A 22,143-nucleotide genomic window follows, 5' to 3' on the forward strand; every position below is an offset into this window, starting at 1 on the left:
AATTAGGTTATTAGTAATGCTTTGACCTAGACTATTACCTTCCTAGGACCCTAACGCGAGTTTACTTGCGTTTAGTTATAAACAATACCGTCGCCTATCCTTAGGTGACAACCACAACAAGAACATAAATTTTGAATCTGCTTTGAAAACTAATCATCTGTTATAGGATGATTAATTACTAGGTTTTGAACCCTTTGTTATAAGGTTTCGAACCTTTTAAGTTTTCAAAATCTCGTCAAAGTTTGGGTCTAGATAGTGTGAACATGTGCAAACTGGAAGAGTGGGTGCATGTACCCTGGGTCTTCTGTCTAAGGCTAGAGTGTTCGTACAAATCCGCAGTATCGGACCAGTCACTCTTACCTGGGAACTCTTGGGGTGAGTGTCCACTTATAGGCAAGCATGTCTTCGCGATACATTATATTGACCCACTTACTTTGATTAGTCTCTGTCTCATTTGTTTGCCTTTGGTAACAAACAAATGGTCACAATCTTCATGCGTTGTCATTCTCTTTTGACTATCTTTCGCTTGTTTCCTCCTATGCCTTCCATTGTCTTCAAGATGCCTCTTCATCGCAACAACACTCAAATGTCCGAACCAGGTGCTGCAATTACCCAGCGAATAGGCGTCGTACTCCAGAGGACCGTTGATTTAGCTATCACCATGACTCGCCTCAGGGATGAAGCCGTATAAGGGAACTGCTCCTTGGTGCAATCAATGCCACCATCATCATCCAAATCAAATACCATGTTTCAAATGTACCCACAGTGGATGATGGGGACATTTGGTTAACATGTGCCGCTTTGCAATCCAAAGCAAAGCTGTTACAAATCCTGCTGCTGTTCAAACCTTCAAATTCTGCTTCATATGTCGCCTGGGCATATTTAGCGCCTCAACCTCATGAACTTTCTACCTTGTCTATCGACTTAAGCACGCCTGGTGCAAGGTGTCGAAACACCTCTCGTAACACAAAATTCCAAATTCCAAAATAGGATCTTTCTATCCTCATAATTAGATCCTTATGGATGATTATCAATCAAATCGGAGACCTAAATTGAATTATTTGTATGCCTTAATACGTGTATTACGATTCAATAAGGATAAATCCAAATTCCTATTAAGATCTTTCTATCTCCATAGTTAGATTCTTATGATTAAAGTGCCAAATGAAATCCACGGATTGGATTCCTGGTGTGCTTTAAATATCCGTGTCTAAAGATAACAAATTAAAGGTCAAGTTAATCAATTATGTGATTATGTGTTCCCTTTTATGTTTTGTGTGATCCAAATTTTTGTTATCCAAATCCTCGTAGAATCTTCCATATCTTCGTATAAGGGATTCATAGTAGGATATCCAATGGTACTATCTTAAATCCTTAATGGACTTCTACGTTGTAGTTAAGTCCCTTGGGTTATAAAGTACTATTCCATAATTAGACCCCTTGAGTGGTCTAGTTAAACAGATTTAAACTCAAGGATAATAAACTAATCAACTGAGTCATAGTTTCTATTTCTCGCCGTATCATGCCTACACCTCACCCATAAAATTACAAAAATAACAAGGTAGTGGGACATAACATCCATCTAGTACAAGTACATACAAAGAAACAACCTGCGGAAGGGAAGCCTTAAATAGTTTTATAAACCCTAATTTACTCACAAAAAAAGGGAAACAAAACAAAATCTTGGTGACAATGACTCGAAAAGAAGAGAAATTAAAAAGATAAAGCAAACGAACGAACCCCCGGTTTGCCCAACACACACACACACTCTCTCTCTCTTTCTCTTTCTATTCCCCAATTGTTTTCTAATTTATTAACGCATTACCCCCTTTTCAACTACATTTTTAGGGTTTCACCAACCATAATCTCTCGATTTCACTTCGAGTCTCGCCGGAAACTCTAAATTAGTTGAGCTGTTAGATCAATTGGGTGGTCGGAGATGTCAACGGAGACTGGGAAGAAAGAGGAGGAGGTGAAGGGTGGGGAGCTCTTGTTCTGTGGTACGACGGCGTGGGACACCATAGGCCGCCGGAAAGGGTTACCGGAGAGTAACTTGGTTTCTCCGACGAGGCTCCGGCCACTTGTCGGCGTTGACATTCGGTTTGTTGCTTCTGGGTGTGGTGAGTGTTGTTGAGTGATACGTCGTCGTTTTTTGTTTTGAATGAGGTTTTTTTTTTTTTTTTTGAAAAAATGTTTTGTTTGTGTAGCTTCCTGCCATTGTGTTGCTTTGGATGCTGATGGACGGTGTTATACTTGGGGGAGGAATGATGTAAGTTGGTTACTGGGATTGTAGTGTCAAGATTTAACTTTTACTGTTTAAAGATTCAATTTTTGTTGTTTAAAGATTACATTTTTTTTGTGAATTGAATGGTGTTTTGCAGAAGGGGCAGCTTGGACATGGTGATCAGATCCAACGCGATACGCCAACAGTGGTTTCTGCACTTGCTTCGTGAGTTTTTATGTTTTGTGTTGTTTTTAGGCTTATGGGTTTGGTTTATGAGATTGGGTTGTGATCGTTAGTGGGTTGAGTTTTGAAAGTGATTATGTGATGTTGAATCATCCTAAGGTGCAAAGGGTGAGCCTGTCGCTTAAAAAGCGCACGTCCAAGACAAGCTAGGCGCACATGTATTGTAGACTTGTTTTAGGCTGCTTGAGATTGTCGTTTTAGACTGGTTCCAGGTCATATATAGCTGTTTCTGACCGGTTTAGACAGTTCTTTTTTGGGTTCAGTCTGTTTTTTTGGTTCAGTAAGCCTGTGCATTTCGCTGCACTCAAGGCTGTTTGGCTGAGCCTCACTTCGCCTGGACGCTTAGGTGCACGACTTTAACTACATAGGTAATTAGGTATCATCGGAATTAGATGATGTTTGCTTCAAGTTGTAACAATCAAAAGTTAGAATGCTTCGCAACTTCTGTAAAATAAGAAGATTTATGAGATAGTTGACTAGTCAGGTGAAATTGAGTATCTAAAACCCGTAAATAGTAGGATTATCAGGAGCATATGTTTGTTTCTTTAAACAGCAAAACCTGATTATTTTGACTTCAGTTTTGAATAGATAATGATTTAAAACTTGACTAGTAAAGCTTGATATACGGAGATGATACAATGTCATCGAAGGAGGTACATTTGTCCAACTGCTTGTTGCTGTGCATTTATTTTACTAGAATCAATGCTTTCAATTATTGCTTTGTTACTAAACATTCTTTTATTCTACATTCATGTTTCTGTATGTTTTTCAAACTTCAGGTACAAAATTGTCAAAGCAGGGAGCGGGAAAGCCCATACAGTTGTAGTGACTGAAGATGGCCTCTCTTTGGCTTTTGGTTGGAACAAACATGGGCAGCTTGGTACAGGTTCAGTCAAAAATGGTGAGTTAATTAAAATATTTTATTATATCGACAACATAATTTGTTTATGTGGGTACTTACTAAGATAATCTATGAATGTGCTTTTGTTGAGAAATTATTTTTTTTTTAAAATTTGAAAAATACATCCTGTATGAAGAAAATGAGATACATCTTGTGAGGCGGGAGTAAGTCTCAGATGAGTACAAAAAGGGTAAATATGTAATTTACTCTTTGATTAGTAAGTTATTGATGCAAATTTGACCGCTTTCTCTTTTGTAGAAATCGAGTTTTATCCAGTACGTTGTCTGGCATCTGAAGTCACGAATGTTGCATGCGGAGCGGATTTTACCGTATGGTTGACTTCTGTTGAAGGCGCTTCTATACTGTACGGTCAATGCATTTTTTTATTAAATTTTTTTTTTTAATTTGTTATGATGTTTAATTCGGTGGTTTTGGTTGTGTTTGGTATTTAGAACTGCTGGACTTCCACAGTATGGTCAACTTGGACATGGAACTGACAATGAGGTACACTCCGTAACATATCTGTCACATTTTATTTTATTAATTTTATTTTATTTAAAGATTTATAAGATCTTAAATGTACACTTTGTAAGATGATCTATCATGTTTATATTTTCAGTATAATACCAAAGATAGCTCTGTACGGCTTGCTTATGAGGCTCAACCACGCCCCAAGGCAATTGCTGCTTTTGCTAATGAAACCATAGTAAAAGTCGCTTGTGGATCAAACCATACAGGTTATTATTTATTTCTTTCTAATTCCTTTTTATATGATTCTTCTGTTTCTAATATGCTCGTATATTTAGTTGCTGTGGACTCAAACGGCCATGTTTACACGTAAGTTTTCTTGCACTGTTATTATTATATTAATAAACAAAAGCACTAGTTAATTAACTTGTGTTCTCGTTATTAAATACTAGGTGGGGCTTCGGAGGATATGGAAGGTTAGTATTTTCAGTTATATATATATATATAGGGGATGGTTCAAATGAAAACCACTTTTTTGCGAAAACTAGAAAATCAACTAAAAAAAGCCTAAAAAACACACCAACTTTTTTTTTTACAATTTTTTTTATTAAAAATCGCTAGTTTTTATATATAAAAAAAACATTTTTTCAAAAAAAAAATTTGTAGTGCACATGTTTAATAATTCACATGTGTAGTACTATTACACATGTGCACTACAAATTATTTTTTTTTTTTGAAATTTTTTTTTTCTTTATATAATTTAAATAGCGAAAATTGGTATACAAAAAAAAACAAAAAAAAATTGGTATGTTTTTTAAACTTTTTTAGTTAGTTTTCGAGTTTTCGCGATAACTAGTGGTTTTCATTTGAACCTTCCCCTATATATATATTTATGCATTTATCTTGATTTGACGTGAACCTGTACTATGATGACAGGCTTGGGCATAGAGAGCAAAAGGACGAGTTTAGCCCTCGCCGCCTCGATGTTTTCACAAAACATAATCTTGTACCTCCTACTGCAGTCGTTTCTGCTGGTTCTGTTAATTCCTCTGTTACTGCTGGTATGCCATTTTTGTTCTTGTTGGTAAAAGAATAAATGTTCTTTTGCACATGTTAAATCTGATTAATATATGGTTTTCCGGTTCTCATGAAATTGTGAATGATAAAATTGTATGTTCAGGTGGAGGGCAGATGTACATGTGGGGCAAGATTAAGAACACCGGTGATGATTGGATGTACCCTAAACCTCTCATGGATCTGAGGTTTGTGTAACTCGTTTATCACTGTTTTATGAACGGGTCGTATTCGGGTTGACATGTTTTATTAGATTGGTCGTGTTCAGGTTGATCTGATTAACCTGTTTAATTCTAGAGGTTACCCGTTTAATTAAATAGGTCGACACACCAACCCGTTAACAACCCTGTTAACTCATTTGTTACAACCCGTTTAATATGTTTACAAGCCCTCAACTTGTTTGAGTTGTTGACATATACGTTTGAGAAATAGATCCGCTCTTCCAATACCAAACATTTTTCTCAACAATAAGACAAGTAACTTGATCCCCGAGTATCTTTAACTGCTGCTTACGCTTAATACATGGGTAATAAACATGACTTTTGTGTGTGCAGTGGTTGGAACATACGTTGCATGGATTCAGGCAGTATGCACCATTTCGTCGGTGCAGATAGCTCATGCATAAGTTGGGGCCACGCTCAATCCGGTGAACTTGGATACGGACCCCACCAGCAGAAGTATGTTGCTTTGCTTTATAATTACACTGTATGCCTGTGTCTTCGATTTGTGGTAACTTATTTTTATGTTGTGCAGATCGTCTTCGATCCCAAAGAAGGTAGATGCCCTTGAAGGAATGCATGTTATAAGGTAAGTACTTAACTTAATTATGTTCTTCTACTTTGAGATACTTTTATTTCTCTAAGAATTTAAATTTTCCAAATACTGTATTTTTTTCCTGCAGTGTTGCATGTGGTTTTGCACATTCTTTGGTGGTGGTTGATCGAACGAATGTCAGTGATCAACTTGATCAGGTAACACAATATTCAATCTTGTAGTCCTATAATTTGTGTACTTTATTCAATGAACTTTAAGAAATATACGTGTTCAGGGTGGCAATTTTTATCCATGTACTTATAAACGGGTCCATTTGGGTCGTGTTTTATCATAACAGGGGTGGGTTAAACGGGTCCATTTGATGAAAATTTTAGGCTGGGCTGCTAACTATGGTTTTGGGAAACGACAACCCAAACCAGTTGGCTTGGGTGTGCTGGTCGCACCAACCGGTTTTAGAGGTTTGGCGGCTTGCATCATTTTTTTAATATATTTTAGAGTAAAGTATACGCATGGTCCCTGTGGTTTACTAAAATTTTGGATTTGGCCTCTAGCTTTCCAAAATTACACGGATGGTCCATGTGGTTTGCACTTTGTAACACATTTGGTCCCCAACCAACAAATCTAAAGGTTTTACTAGGTCCAAGTTAGGGACTAAATGCGTTACATATTGCGAACCATAGCCGGACCATCCATGTACTTTTGGAAAAAAGGGGACTAAATGCGGTAAAAAGTGTAAATCACAGGGACCATACGTGTACTTTTGAAAAGTTGGGGATCAAATCCAAATTTTGTTAAACCATAGGGACCATCCATGCATGTACTTCACTCTATTTTTTATTTTCAAAACTTGTTAGTTGATATTAACTTTTTAAAAGTAGTAATGGTTAATGGATATAAAATGAAAATATAATCAAAAGGTTAAATGGCTGCTTCGGTTAGTCGGTTTAGACTGTTGGTTTTGTAGTTCCAGACCGTTGGTCGAAATGTTAAAGCGCCAAACACCCAAAACTGAACTGTGAACCGAACTGTATAAATCTCAAACGAGCTGAACAGACTAACTTGCTTCTCTTTTATGCGGTTTAGTTTTTAACCGTCTATGAACACCCCTAACTCTTTAGTTCTTCACAGCTTGAAATTTATGATGGAAAACCTGTGGGTGAAGGGGTTGAAGAACCTAGTTCCGAACCTCCAGTCGTCAAACAAACTTCCCACCGAAAGGCGGCTGCCGCTGCAAATACACCCAACAAAAGGAAGAAGAAATCCAAAGACTCTTCTGATTCAGAATCTGAAGAAAACACTTATGAAGAAGATGATGACAGTGACTCAGACGCTAACGGTTTTGCTGAAAAAAAGAGTAAAAGGGGCGGGAAGTCTTCCGGCAGAGGTCGTGGCAGGGGCCGCCCACCTTCCGCTGCAAAGGACAGCGGAGCTGCACCGGCTAAGAGAGGAAGAGGAAGGCCAAGGAAGGCATGAGTTTGTACTGTTAATTGTTCACTAACTTGTATTCTGATTTGGTTAGCATTTGGAGCAAAGGTTAGAGGATGATTTGTTTATTTGTATTCTTGTTTTACTTTGAACTTTTATGTATTTTTATTTTTGGATGTTTTTTTTTTTAAATTTGTTTTGGAAGTTCACACAGAAAATTTTAATTTAAAAAATGAGTAAAATGCACCGATAGTCCCTATAGTTTATTAAATTTTCACCTTTAGTCCTTAACTTTTTAAAACTATATGTATGTTCCCTGTGGTTTGCCAACTTGTTACTCGGATAGTCCCTGACATGGATGGATGTTAGCTTTTGGTGTTAAGTGAATGTAAATCGACTAAAATCTCCTTAATACTAAAAATAAAAATTAAAACACTAAAAAATAAATTAATCAATCATTTAAACTCAAGTGGGCTCACTCCTACCCTCACCTCTTCTTCCACCACTTGCACCCATCATATCACCACCCATCACAACAACCACCACCTGTAACCATCTTTACTAAAACTACACCGCAACCTAAACGAAATCACCCACTACACATTCTATAATTCAAATATTCTATTAACAACTTAACTTGTTCATTACAAGCACACACTTTCTCAATCACCACCTCACCTCCACCTAACTCCTAACTAGACAAGAATACCTCTACATGTCAAAACTAGCAACAAGCCTAACTCTACGAAGAAATGGTTCCATTCATGGAAAAACTCGTCATCGGGCTTACTCTGGCGTCGGAACTCACCATCGAGGAGTGAAACCTCATGTCCGTCGCGTACAAGAACGTCATCAGCTCACTCTGACCGACATGACAAATCGTTTCATTGATCGAGCAAAAAGAGGAGTCTCGGAAGAACGGCGATCATGTTACTCTAGTGAAGGATTACATATCTAGGGTTTAGGATGAGCTTACGGCTGTCTGATTGGGGATTTTGAAGATTTTGGAGGTGAATTCGGTGCCGTCTGCGTTACGGTGGAAGCAAAGGTGTTTTGGTTGAAGATGAAGGGAGATTATTTTGGGTATTTGGATGAGTTTGAAGTTGGAGATGAGAGGAAGAATGTTGCTGAGCAGACGATGAGCTCGTATAAAGCTAGGTAGTTGTTTGTTTGAGTTTTGTGTTGAGATGTGACAACCGGTAATTTACGGCCCTTAATTACGCGAAAAATAAATGTTCAGACGATAATAAGTAGTGTAATTAGACGTAAATTAATTTAATTAGACCTTTAGTATGCCTAGGAACGCCTATTCGACATTACAGTACGCGTATGACGATCTGCGGAAAACTGCTGAATATTAAACGGTAACGAACTGAAACCGAACAAAATACTGACAACGCCGACAAATACGAATTTTATACGTATATTTCATACATATGAATTTAGTTTTATGAATTTATCATACTTTCGAACGTCACAAAGGGCAAACGTGAACGAAAAACGCGACTGCAGGAACGCACCGACAAAGAAACGGAAGCATCGGACACTCGTATTACCTTCAAAACTGAAATTTTACGATATATTTAGCTTCGTAATTAAATTTTATTAACCGCAGTCGAAACCGGATCGAAAAAGGGACAAGAAACGACAACCGGAGAAATTTACGCGGTTTTAACGCAACTAACGAACGTACGCGTCAGAAACGACTTCCGACTTACATTTTACGTGTTTTCGTTTTTTAAAATATACTTTACGACATTTCAAGAGGGTCAGGTGCATTAACGGGCTTCTGAAATTCGAGTGGGCCACGTATATTATTGGACACGCGCTAATGGGCCTTGGGCCGAACCCACTAAGGGAAACCCTAGATATATAAGGAAAACAAACTCTAATTCCATTCATTTTATTCAGCCGCTTATTCTTTTCCCTCTCATTTCCTCTGCAATGGGTTACCACTCACAAAAACCTTATCCACCCATAACACACTCTCATTTTCAAATTCTACACACACACACACACACACACACACACATATATATATATATATATATATATATATATATATATATATATATATGGGAATAAAAATATATATAACTACAAATAGAAATACGATTTAGATCAACAATAACGTGACGAACAGGTGAGACCCGACCATCATGGGCACCACATGATACGAACATATACAATTAAAATAAAACAAATACATAAGACAAGATGGTAACTTGTACATAGGGAATACAAGTTTATGTGATTAACATACATAGAGCATTTATAGGTCACGTCGCAAACAAAGGAGATAATGGTTTTAGACGCTGAAGATGCAAAATTGTGAGTTCATGTCCCCACTTTTAAACATTTTCTTGTTTTCAAAACTTTGGGGAAAATACATGTACAATGGTATGTAGAAAACTAAGGAATGATACAATAGATCATGTGCGAATTGGGTGAAACTTAAGCACCATTAATCACATATACACTTAGACCGAGGAGCAAAAGGTTAGATGTAGCGGGTATTGGCAACCTCACTCTTAGCACATTGCCCATAGAGTGCTTTTGGTCCCAGTCGTAAATCGATGGAAAAATCGCCTAGGTTTGGATGCTTCCTATGTCGTCACACATGTTAATGTCCTAGCTAAACATTAGCGATCTCGATTTCCTTACATTTGCAACTCAAAACTTACATTTTTCAACTTACAGTTTACAATTACATACCATGTTTTATACAAATACAAATACATTTTATACAAAATGCATGAATTCACACCAACTTTGTTGATGATTTTTCAAACTTACATGTATTTCAGAAAATTAGTGGAAGCTTTGCAGGTTATGTTCCAAGAAGTAATGTGTCTACGCTCCACGCCACTTTTTGAAGGATTTGTTCATTATATACCGCCTCCTTGCGGCGATATAGAAAACAAAACCTTGATCTTTTAAATTTGGAACTATGTTGTGAACTTTGAAACTATTGTCTTTTAAAGAGATGTAAACTCTTAACTTAACTTGTGTTTAAAACATGAAAACAATGAATGACATTTGGAGTTTGTTTTATATCATGTATTATGTTTACTTATCGTATGCAATGAGAATCAATCACGATCACACCTCCCGCTTCTGCATCTGAGCGGGTGTGACACTCAAGGGGCTATCTGAGTAACAAATTAGCAAATCATAGGGAGCATACATGCTATTTTAGAAAGTTAGAAACTAATGATAAAAAAAGACAAAAATGCCCGGATAGTCCCTGTGGTTTCGCCTTTTTTTCACCTATAGTCCCCAAGTTTTTAAAATTACCTGAATAGTCCCCAACTTTTCATTTTTTGTTCCCGGATAGTCCCTGGGTCTAACTTCAGTTTGTTTTCTCTGTTAAGTGTGTGTGAAATTACCAATTTACCCTTAATAATTAATAAAAAAAACCCTTACCTTTTACCCACCCCCACCCCTTTCCCTTTCCCCTCTTCTTCTCCAATGACCAAATCACCATCACCAGTTTTCCCTTTCTCTCTCCCTACTCTTTCTCCCTGGTACCACCATCACCTCCACCACAGCCATCACCTCCACCACAGCCATCACCACCGACCACCACCACCATAGTCACAACTACCCCTGCCACTTTACATGTGTTGGTGTTAATAAACAAACCCTTCCTGCATACCAACCCCAATAACAAACTTATAACATATCATATATCCTTCCTGTCTATTTCAAGACTCACCGTCGGTGCCATTGTACACACCCCCTTTTCCACTTAAACAAACAAACACCCACTCATCAACCATTCCAAACACCCACAAAATATGTCTATGCACGCAAAGACAGATTCCGAGGTAACCTGCTTAACAGCCTCATCACCAACACGGTCACCACAACGGCCGGTTTACTACGTACAAAGTCCCTCACGTGACTCGCACGATGGTGGCAAAACCACCAACTCCTTTCACTCAACCCCTGTGCTCAGCCCCAGTGGCTCCCCCAGCCGTCAATCTCGGAACTCTTCATCTACTAGATACTCCGGGTCTGTCCGACGCGGATCTAGAAAAGGCGGTCCAAGGAGAAAGAGTAGGGAGAGAGAGAAAGGAAAAACTGGTGATGGTGATTTGGTCATCGGTCGGAGAGAAGAAAAGAGGGAAGGGAAAGGGGTGGGGTGGGTAAAAGGTTAGTTTTTCTTTTATTAGTTATTAAGGGTAAATTGGTAATTTCACACCCACTTAACAGAGAAAACAAACTGAAGTTAGACCCAGGGACTATCCGGGAACAAAAAATGAAAAGTTGGGGACTATTCAGGTAATTTTAGAAACTTGTGGACTATAGGTGTAAAAAAGTGAAACCACAGGGACTATCCGGGCATTTTTCTCATAAAAAAATGACAAACCAAAGGACCATCCGAACAATTAACTCAAATTGTAGTAACCTATAAACGGGCTTTTTGGCTTAATAAAACCACAAAACCTTTTGATTTTGAGCCCAGCCCAGGATATCAGCCCATCAAAAACAAAACCCTACCGAACCTCTTTTTCATATAAACAGAAACCCCCTTTTTTTTCCAGCCGTTTCCAGACCTTCAATCTCAGCTATCAGACATGGTGAGTCACCAATTTCATCTCTCTCGATCTCCTTAATCGTTAGTTGTTTGATCATCCATAACCGTACATGATATGCCATTTCTATTCTTACTTTGTAAATTCTGATCATTTGATTTCATCAATTGAAGGCTCCGAAGAAGAAGACGGTAGCAACCAAGAAGAAAACGGTACGATCTCCTACATTTTTATCGTTATTGTCCCCAAGGTGTAATGATCCCGAGTCTGTTTAATTTACTCGAGCTCGACCTCGGCTTGCTTGGAGTTTTGTTTATAAGGCTTGAATTTGAAGCTCGGGCTAGGGATCAACTCGTTTTTATTTATTATTCAACTTACAGTATATTAATTGTAATTATTTATTTCATAATTTTTATCTGTAACATTATGATACTTATACATAAATGTATATTACTTAGTTATTTTTATTATACTTGTATAAATAAAAAAATTATGTTTTATAAACATAATTCGATATATTAAGACATTACATAAGTAATACTTATTGTTTTATAAATATATATTCATTTTATTAAAACGATACATGATACATATCGGTAATTTTAATATCATGTTAAATTTTTTTATATAGCAATTTAATACTAACAAATTAACCTTTTGCAACGTGCAAAACACTAACTACTTTAGCAACTAGGAACTGACTAAGACTTAAAACACTAATATATAACACTAACAACAAACAACTAAGACTTAAAACACTAATAGCAGCAATAAGAAGAAAGACAAATGGTAGAACTAAGAAGAAATGTACTGATATTGGGAAAATCGATGATATATCGGTCAAATATCTGTCCACTATCGATCAATATCGGCGATATTATCGGTTCCGATATTCTGACCAATATTTTGCACTGATATCTCGTTTGCCTCTCTATTTCTACGGGGTAGAGGTAAGGCTGTCTACATCTACCCTCCTCACACTCTACCTTAGCTTTGCTACTGGGATTTACTGAGTATGATGATGATGATGATCTCGTTAGAGAACCGATAACTGATAACCGATTTATCACTGATATATCGGGATATTAACTACATAGAGTAGCTTGGTTTGTTGTGACCTCTGGTTTTTATTAACGATTCACTGATTTGAGCGGTGTTTGTTTGTGTATGATTGTTTTTTTGCTCTGCAGGAGAAGGTAGTGAATCCGTTGTTTGAGAAGAGGCCGAAGCAGTTTGGAATAGGTGGAGCATTGCCGCCTAAGAAGGATGTGCACAGGTTTGTAAGATGGCCACAAGTTGTTCGTATTCAGAGGAAGAGGAGGATCCTCAAGCAGCGGTTGAAGGTGCCTCCTGCTTTGAACCAGTTCACCAAAACCCTAGACAAAAATCTCGGTAAATGTTCAAATTTTACCATTGTAATTAATTTTCAGTTATAAACCCAAAATGATTCAGTGAAATGATTTAGTGGTTTATACTTGAATTGTCATATGAAATATTTGTCTTTGTGATATGTAGCAACTACTTTGTTCAAGATGCTGCTCAAGTACAGGCCAGAGGACAAGGCAGCAAAAAAAGAACGCCTCAAAAAACGAGCTGAGGCTGAGGTTGATGGAAAAACCGTAGAAGCAAAGAAGCCCATTGTTGTGAAATACGGTCTAAATCATGTCACTTATCTCATTGAGCAGGTGAGCTGCCACTTGTGATTTTTTAACTGCATTTGTTATTTTGTCACAGAACTGATTAACCTTTTTTTTGTCTCGTTCCAGAACAAGGCACAATTGGTTATCATTGCTCATGATGTAGACCCGATCGAGTTGGTTGTTTGGCTACCTGCATTGTGCAGAAAGATGGAGATCCCTTACTGCATTGTAAAGGGAAAGTCTCGACTGGGAGCTGTAAGTTTGTCTAATTTATTTTTTTTATAGGCTTTTATGACCAAAAACGCCTCAGAGCGTCTCACTATTGTTAAAACAAGCTTTAAACAATGCGGAATAACTATTTTTTTGGATTGTTTCAGATCGTTCATCAGAAAACCGCATCAGCTCTGTGTTTGACTACAGTCAAGAACGAAGATAAAATGGAATTCAGCAGAATTCTGGAAGCTATCAAGGTTTGTTTGTTTGTTTGCTTGCTTGCTTGTGTGACTTTGTGGTTTAAAGGTTGATCTGTGGTTATAACGGGTTGCGTTTTTTCTTGTAAAATAGGCTAACTTCAACGACAAGTATGAAGAGTACAGGAAGAAATGGGGTGGTGGCATAATGGGTTCCAAATCTCAGGCAAAAACAAAGGCAAAGGAGAGGGTTTTGGCCAAAGAAGCTGCTCAGAGGATGAATTAGACCAGTTTTTGATCATGTGTTGTCTGCATTTGAATTCATGGAAAGATTTTGTTTTTAGAGTTTTATTTGCTTGCTATAAACTTTTGGAAGTTAAATTACTTGCTTATCTTAATATCAACTTAATTGAGTTTTTACTAACGAGTGTAGCTATTTTTTTTACCTTCTGTTGTGTTGTAATGTTATTACTTTTATCGTTAAGTTGGATACAACTGAACTAAACTAAAAATACATAGGCGATATCAAAATAATGTATAGAGTTAATTGCCCGAATGGTCCCTATGATTTCGCATTTTTTCACGTTTAGTCCCCACCTTTTGGAAATAGCAGATATGCTTCTTATGGTTTGTCATTTTGTTACTTAGATAGTCCCCTACATTTACTCAGGGGACTATCCGAGTAACAAAATGACAAACCATAGGGAGCATACCTGTTATTTCCAAACTAACTGACATCTACTTAAGGGACTATCCGAGTAACAAAATAACAAACCATAGGAAGCATATCTGTTATTTTCAAAAGGTGGGGACTAAATGTGAAACCTAAGGGACCATCCGGGCAATTAACTCTAATGTATATAACTACTATCAAAGTAAAAGGATGTCGATGGCGTATCACGACTTTATCTTTTGATTACATAGATGCAAACATAAAACCTAATACTGTTATAAAACATATATCGCTGCATCATGTGCGGACAGTTATTCTAGTTATAGTAGAATCTACACCTTTATAGGGAAGACTGTAATTCAAGCAGCTCCATTGTGATCAATATCAAATAACATTTTCAAACAAGACTTTATGAACATGGCAGTTTATAGATTCAGGATCAACGTATGCTCTATAGTAGAACGTTTTGGCAACAGTTAAAAACATCTGCTTCAAATCAGGATCAATATCATCCGGTGAGTCACAAAGCACGAGTCGTACAAGTTCTTGCATTTTGGACTCATTGTGATAACCTATTGTACGATTCTCCTAAACACATGTGCATGATATTAGTAAAAAGGGTATATCAATTAAGAAGTGTACATAGTGTTTCATCTCTGTGTACCTTAAGAGAGAGTTGGTAACACGAGTCATTTGTGACGGAGGATATTCGTTGATATTGAGGATGAGATAATGTTTCGTTAGTTAACCATCGGCCACTACTCATGTATATCGTTTGAACTATGAGTTCGGCTTCTCCTCTAACTACATCCACCGTCTTTTGCCAGTTCACAAGCCATGATGTCCACTTACATTTGTAAAAATAAAGAAGAGAGAACACTGATGAGATAAAAAATAACATTTTGGCTGATGATGTTGATGAAAAACTTACAAAATGATGGAGGCGTGGATGTATGTCTATTCCATGAGCTATCAGTGATTCTAGTGAGATTTCGATGAGCGTTATATGTAGTGCATTCAATACCATGTGCCAAGGTTTTCTATCTTTTTCATAGCATTGAGGGTTTAAAAATTTGTCTGCAAACTCTTGCATGTCAACATTGGTGAACTGTGGTCTGCCAAAGGAGGAGTTAATGATGTTGAGCATGACCACCGTTTTGGCCCAAGCTACTCGCTCGTTGCGTCTTTCTGGCTCAAATATGCTAGCCGCTGCCTCGTAATACGACCATAAAACTTTAGTGTTTAAGCCGTCTTCGATTTTTAGAAGTCCATACCATCTGTTTGGAAATTAGAAAATTATGAAGCAGCATATGCGTTGCATTCTGTGACCATAATCACTTTTTTTTTTCAAAGACAAGCATTCAGTGGCGGATCCAGGATTGTTTTTTTTTTTTTTTTTTTTTTTTTAATTTAAGGTTCAGTTTTTGAAATATTTTTTATGTTTATTTTAATTCTAAAAATAATGCGCATTTTGTTTTTCTTATTGAAATACAAAACCAAATTTTATTTATTTATTATGCGTAAGAAATTACGCCGAAAACTAATGAAAAATTAAATCATAATAAAAGATAACATGTATACTCTTGGAGCTGTCTCGATTCCATCTGATGAATTGCTTGGCAATGATTGTAGTCCAATTTGGCCATCTCAAGATATTTGTCATTGCATATGTTTCCCATCCTGTTATAGTTACACTTGATTATTATAATAAAGTTGTAAAAAAACCTTGATTTTTAATCATACAATTATTTAGAAAATAATAGGATACCTATAAAGAGTTTTCGCAATCCAAACATCATTTTCACCTCCATATTGTTCCAAATAATATCTTGCCTCGAGTCGAGGTAAACTAGCATACCATGGGACATCAAGCACATATTCAACCTGTGCAGCAAGTTTAAAAGTCAGTTTGAAGGTAATTCACAACTGAAGTCCATCAAAACAAACAAACTTTTGGTCACATTGCATCTATATATTACTTATTTACCTCACCAGTCAAGTCTTTTGTGATGATCCATCTGTCCAAAAGCTTGTTGGTTAGTCGTTTTTCGGTCAAAAATTTATGAGAAAAGTTCTTGGCATCATTAAGGATTGTATCTCCTGGAAACAGCGCTTGTGAAGCTCGATATAGATTGAACATCACGGTCACAGTTTCTACTGACTGTCCAGGATAACACATGAATTGCCCGTCTTTATTAAAGTGTCGAAATGCATCTATCACAACATAAAAAAGTTAATTTTGATTAGTTATAAGACAAAACATAACATGTGTTTCTAGTTTTTATTGTTTGTGAAACTAACCGGTAGAAATTTGATAACCATTAGTTCTTAAAACCCGAAAAGCCATTGCAGTGTCATCAAGGTCTGGTACATTGCAATTTCTAGCGAACCCGATTCCTTGATCATCCCAGTACCTTGAAACATTCGCGCAAATATACGGGTAGTTCATCGACAAAATATAAATATGTTGACATTCTAGCTTAATTAGTTGACTGCAAGTTTTGAAGTTGCCAATTTTTATATAGGGAAAATTACCAAAATGTCACTTGACCAACTCAACTTACGAAAATGTCACCCTCCTGCGTCCATGGGCGGACTTATCCGGTATGGGAAGCGTGTGGCAGTAAAGTTGAAGACTCCATGAATGAGGTGGTTACATGTGTCCAACAAAGGTGACGCGTCAATGGACGCTTCGGAAGAGTCCACTGACGCATGAGCTGCCTTTTTGGCTTTGTTGGACACATGTAACCACCTCATTCATGGACTCTTCAACTTTACTGCCAGACGCTTCCCATACCGGATGAGTCCGCCCATGGACGCAGGAGGGTGACATTTTGGTAATTTTCCCTTTTATATAATTTTCTAATTTAAGCTCAAGTTTAATAATGTACCTGTAGATATAGGTAAGACAATCCTTGATCTCTGATGAGAAATAGCGTGCAATTCCAAGGCGTTGCAGGCGATCTACGATCCAGATTCGTTCATACATATCAACAGGGTACGCATTTGGAACTGTATCATATAAGTTTACTGATTAAATTGTATATAACATGAGATGAAGTTAGTTTGCATATATATGAGGTAATGTTATTGTTACCTCCTCCTTTGAACTTGGCAACAAGATTGGTTAAATATGCAAGACACTTTTGATCTTTAGTTTGCATGAATGCAAAAGCAGTTGCTGCTGGAGAGGAAAGGAAAGATCCATTTTTTGATTGAAGTTTTAGAAGCTTATCCCATTCCAAATCTTTCATCCCCTCCAAGCTATAAAGCATAATTGTTGGGATCTTGTGCAGTATCTCTTTGGGTATCCTTTCATCGCCACATACGTCGAATCGTTTTTGTAAATTTTAATTGCGGGTTTAAAGAAAGCAAACAACTTTAAATAAACAACTATGCATGGATTAACACACGCGTGCGCACACAGACACACACACACTATTGGATGATCTTGATGGGTCAAAACTGGGTTAGCAGATATGGGTCAGAAAGTTAACGGGTCGGGCCAGCATCTAGTTTATTTCAGCATCTGTCCCTATTACCGCGAAAATAATGGTTACTCATGGACTCTCTATCTTCCCCTTGTACGATGGCATTTATTTCTTTTCCTCTCCACCTCGCTCGAGATGCTTTGTACATATAATTCGATTAACTTCTTTTTCTTTTCTCCAACTGTTTTCGTGACAGATAATGATAGGAGAACGGAAAAAGAAGGTCTAAAAACGAAAACATGTCACGTGTCCTGTATTATTAATCTACTACAGTACTACCTACAAATGATAATAGTTACAGACAAACCTAAACTTATAGCCACTTCCTATCTATGATACTAATAGCCAGTCTAACATGCAACTATTTTTTTCTCTTTTGTAATACTATCATCCTATTTTTTTAGAAAGTTTAGAAAAGCATTCTAACCATTTTTACTTGCTAAAGATGTTAGTTGATTACCATCGTCATTGTTATTGTTGTTGTTACTGTTACTGTTATCGTTACTGCTATTGTTGTTATTAACTCTCACATTCTCTCACCCCACCATCTTCTTCTCACCTAAACAGAACCAAGTTTAAAGCAGATATACATTTTTTATAGGAATATTGGATTTTAATAATCCCAACTATTCGTCATTAGCCACCAACAGTCCAAACTTAAAAAATAACCACAGACAGTCCCAACTATTAACATATTGGCCTCTAATGGACCCTGACTAACAGAACACTAACGCCGTTAGTCTTCGTTCGCCGGAAAAACGTTTTTGCCCGGAACACTGATTTTTGCCCGGAAAACTCAACATTTTCGTCCCAAACCTCTTTGTAACCTTATTACGGACCTTTAGGAACCTTTTTCTATTAAAAGCCTCAATTATTGAAGTCGCCCGAATACTCCTTTTTTCGCCGGGAAACTTCTTTTTGGCCTGAAAACTCAACTTTCTGGCCGGAAAACTTAACATCTTCGTCCGAAACCTTTTTGTAACCTTAGATCCGACCTCTAGAAACCTTTTTCTGACTAAAAACGGTTTTCCGGCGACCGGAGACTAACAACGTTAGGGTTCTGTTAGTCAGGATCCATTGGTGGCCAGTATGTCAATAGTTGGGACTGCCAATGGTTATTTTTGTAGTTGGGACTATTGGTGGCCAACGACGAATAGTTGGGATTATTAAAATCCAGTATTCCTTTTTTATATGATGGGAAAAGAAGAACAAGATTTATACAAGCTAGGAACAATCAAAGACGACTCACTTTGCAAGCTTCATGTCTTGTCTTGCATAGATCATTTTCAAGACGGGAGAATCGGTTGGAACTTTAATTTCTAGTTTATGTGCGAGTTCAATGAGTGAAGGGAAGACTAATTCAAAACCCGGTGTCATGTGTTCCTCCTTCTCATCTCCAAGCTTGTTCATGTTTTCGTTCACAAAATTTATTCCTGTATAACATCAATTCATTAAACATGGTATACAAAGATAGCCATATATGGGGTTCCCATATTTGGTACCTTTTCCACACTTATCAGGATATATGTTCCAAAAAGTTAGCGCGATCACACAAGCCAACGTGTTAAGGAGCCTATCGAAAGCTGAAAACATCAAAGGTTCGCCCCATGAGCCATCAGGGAGCTGATGGTTCGCAATCCATTGTAGACATGATGGGAACTGAGGACCACCATTTTGTCCATCCACATCTTTTATAAGTGCAACCCATGCCGTGTCATAAGCTGATGGACTTATCTTTCCATCATCCATGGTGTTGAAAATTGACTTGATTGATTCGACATACTTCGTTGTTACCGCATGTTGTTTGTCCACAAATGATAATTGCAATACCTCTGCACCACCTTAAACTTTGATCAAAAAGGGCATGCATACTAAAGTTCCCGTATAAATAACTTTAACATACTAAACGTACGAATAACATGAAAAAGGCAAAAAAAAAAAAAAAAAAAAAAACGTGTTGACATTTTCGTAATTATTTGCTCGTAGGGTAATTATCAAAATTACTCTACAAATGATCATGTAGAGTAATTTTGATCTTGTAGAGTAATTTTGTAAAATGTTCTTGTAAAGTAATTTTGATCTTGTATATATAGTAATTTTGTAAAATGTTCTTGTAGAGTAATTTTGATCAAAAAACTATATCTCACAAAAAAAACGCTAAAAACCCCCACCCCCTCAAAAAAAAAAAAAAAAAAAAACCTAACCCCCACCCCCCAAAAACCTAAAAAAACCTAACCCTCCACCACCAAAACTAAATGCTAAAAACTAAATCCCATAACTAAATGCTATTTTTTTTTTTTTTTTTACAAAATTACTCTACAAGATCAAAATTACTCTATAAGAACATTTAAAAAATTACTCTACAAGATCAAAATTACTCTACATGATCATTTTACAAAATTACTCTACAAGATTAAAATTATTCTATAGGATCATTTGTAGAGTAATTTTGAATTGTATGTTATTTGATAAACTTGCAAAGTAATTTTGATACACTTGTAGAGTAATTTTGATAATTACTCTACAAGATCAAAATTACTCTAGAGGAACATTTTACAAAATTACTCTACAAAGATCAAAATTACTCTACAGGATCATTTGTAGAGTAATTTTGATAATTACTAATAATTACGAAAATGACACCGTGTTTTTTCAGCAAAACTTTCAGTTCATACGTTTTGTACGTTAAAATTATTTGTATTTGATCTTTACACTATGTATATATACATATATGTACTTGTTTCATTTAGTTCTAAAAAAACTTGGACAATTACCATTTGCCAATTTATATTTAAACAAATCTATGCATGTTCTATTAATCGTTTTCATGAGAAACATATCAAGTCTAACACCAATTACAACTGCTTTATAGTTCAAAAACCGCAATGCAACTACTATTAATCTTATAATTTACCCTGATCACCGTTCAAATACCTTTGTTGCTAAGCTTGTAGAAGGCTTTGCACCTTAAATTGGAAACTTTATTACCACCTAAAAAAAGTAAATAATAATTTATTTACCAAATTAATAAAAGAAATTATAAAAAGATGCTTGCAAATAGATATAATGAAGCGTCGGTTCCAACCATGAGGGGGATAGGGAGAAGTGGTTGTGGGAGAGATCTGTAGATGAAAAGTGGCGGCGGTGGTGGCAGTGGCGGTGGAAGGAGGAGGCGACGTGATAATCTTCATGTTGAGCTTGATCATTGTTCTAGCTAGTTTGCTACGTTATATATGGCATGGAGTATGCCATGCACGATAACAATTTATAGGACTCTCCAATCAATTCAATTTAATATGTTAAATCCATACAATATTATAATACATGAGGGAAGGATTTCTAAAAGTTAAGAACTTCTTCCCCCATTATTTATAAATAAACCCCTAGAATGAGGGTAAAGTGGTCTTTTAAACAATAATTATTTTTTAGTCCCTCAATCTATTACATTTAAATCCTTGACATTTAACATAATTATGGGTAATTAGTTACACTCTCCCCCCTCTTTAATTCTTTAATGTATTCCTGCGATATCTTACAACCCGTAATGTTTTAAAAAAATCCGAAGGTACCATGACGATCGGCACATTTTTTAAACGTTTCGATAGTTGTCTTTTTTAGTTTCGCCGTGCGTTCATAAAGTACAAATAGCCGATGCGTAAATGTACAATTGATTAAAGCCAACATTTATTTTTTACCCAAGCCAGCTTTGACCATTACCTAGCTACCGTACATTAACATTTGTTTTTTACCCAAGTTTTTTATTTTGAACGACATTAATAAACTAAAATATTCCCTAATTTTACTTGTACAGAGTCAGTTTGTTGTGGCATGTTTAATATAGTAAGTATAGATAAAACTCACAACAAACTTCATATTAAACATGCCACAACAAACTAAACAGGATATGTGCATCTTATTTTAAAAACTTAAAACTCACAACAAACTTCTTAAATAAATGGATGACCAATCTAAAACTAAACCCTAATGGACTACTATAAATACATAGCAAACACTCACAATTCTACATTTCTATTGCTAAACAGATTTAAAATATGGAGCCAGTTCTGAATTCACTTGATGCGAAAAAACAAGCATGCGATATTGAAAAATCTAAGGTCGGTTCTATGATAAGTTTTGTTATATCGCAATAATAAATAATTGTTTTCTTTTATTTACTTTTATGTGAATACTAACTTATTTGATATTTCATATTCAACACACCAATTTAAACACCCCAGTTGTCGAACAAGCTTTTGTTAGTTTTTAAGTAATATTTTCG

General features: G+C 36.5%; 3 protein-coding genes and 1 pseudogene across 4 annotated transcripts; 3 read left to right on the plus strand and 1 right to left on the minus strand.

Moving 5' to 3' along the window:
- Positions 1 to 1,666: 1,666 nt before the first annotated feature.
- LOC110918673 (protein RCC2 homolog) lies at positions 1,667 to 7,298 on the plus strand. Of its 2 annotated transcripts, XM_035984158.1 has the most exons (16): positions 1,667 to 1,743; positions 1,848 to 2,120; positions 2,208 to 2,269; positions 2,382 to 2,449; positions 3,247 to 3,368; positions 3,627 to 3,732; positions 3,821 to 3,872; positions 3,988 to 4,105; positions 4,175 to 4,205; positions 4,289 to 4,312; positions 4,773 to 4,897; positions 5,017 to 5,098; positions 5,465 to 5,587; positions 5,664 to 5,717; positions 5,812 to 5,881; positions 6,813 to 7,298. In XM_035984158.1, exons 2-16 carry the CDS (start codon positions 1,940 to 1,942, stop codon positions 7,155 to 7,157), a joined length of 1,563 nt encoding a protein of 520 aa, XP_035840051.1. In that variant the 5' UTR covers positions 1,667 to 1,743; positions 1,848 to 1,939; the 3' UTR covers positions 7,158 to 7,298. The 2 variants fall into 2 exon arrangements, with proteins under 2 accessions (XP_035840051.1, XP_022018644.1); XM_022162952.2 differs by having other exon boundaries at positions 1,668 to 2,120.
- A 169-nt stretch (positions 7,299 to 7,467) lies between these two features.
- LOC110893429 lies at positions 7,468 to 8,346 on the plus strand (annotated as a pseudogene).
- A 3,235-nt stretch (positions 8,347 to 11,581) lies between these two features.
- LOC110918683 (60S ribosomal protein L7a-2) lies at positions 11,582 to 14,124 on the plus strand. Its single transcript, XM_022162964.2, has 7 exons — positions 11,582 to 11,695; positions 11,824 to 11,862; positions 12,841 to 13,042; positions 13,166 to 13,335; positions 13,417 to 13,545; positions 13,668 to 13,760; positions 13,855 to 14,124. The coding sequence occupies exons 1-7, from the start codon at positions 11,693 to 11,695 to the stop codon at positions 13,984 to 13,986; spliced, it is 768 nt and encodes a 255-aa protein (XP_022018656.1). The 5' UTR covers positions 11,582 to 11,692; the 3' UTR covers positions 13,987 to 14,124.
- Positions 14,125 to 14,595: 471 nt separating this feature from the next.
- LOC110918691 ((-)-kolavenyl diphosphate synthase TPS28, chloroplastic) lies at positions 14,596 to 21,070 on the minus strand. Its single transcript, XM_035981125.1, has 13 exons — positions 20,950 to 21,070; positions 20,799 to 20,855; positions 19,367 to 19,705; positions 19,114 to 19,297; positions 17,471 to 17,685; positions 17,265 to 17,385; positions 16,675 to 16,787; positions 16,361 to 16,587; positions 16,142 to 16,257; positions 15,955 to 16,053; positions 15,305 to 15,650; positions 15,038 to 15,220; positions 14,596 to 14,961 (listed from the first exon to the last, which is right to left on the minus strand). The coding sequence occupies exons 1-13, from the start codon at positions 21,068 to 21,070 to the stop codon at positions 14,758 to 14,760; spliced, it is 2,325 nt and encodes a 774-aa protein (XP_035837018.1). The 3' UTR covers positions 14,596 to 14,757.
- Positions 21,071 to 22,143: the final 1,073 nt, after the last annotated feature.

This window comes from Helianthus annuus, chromosome 2, assembly GCF_002127325.2.
Source record: "Helianthus annuus cultivar XRQ/B chromosome 2, HanXRQr2.0-SUNRISE, whole genome shotgun sequence".
In the NCBI taxonomy this organism is placed as follows: Eukaryota; Viridiplantae; Streptophyta; class Magnoliopsida; order Asterales; family Asteraceae; genus Helianthus; species Helianthus annuus.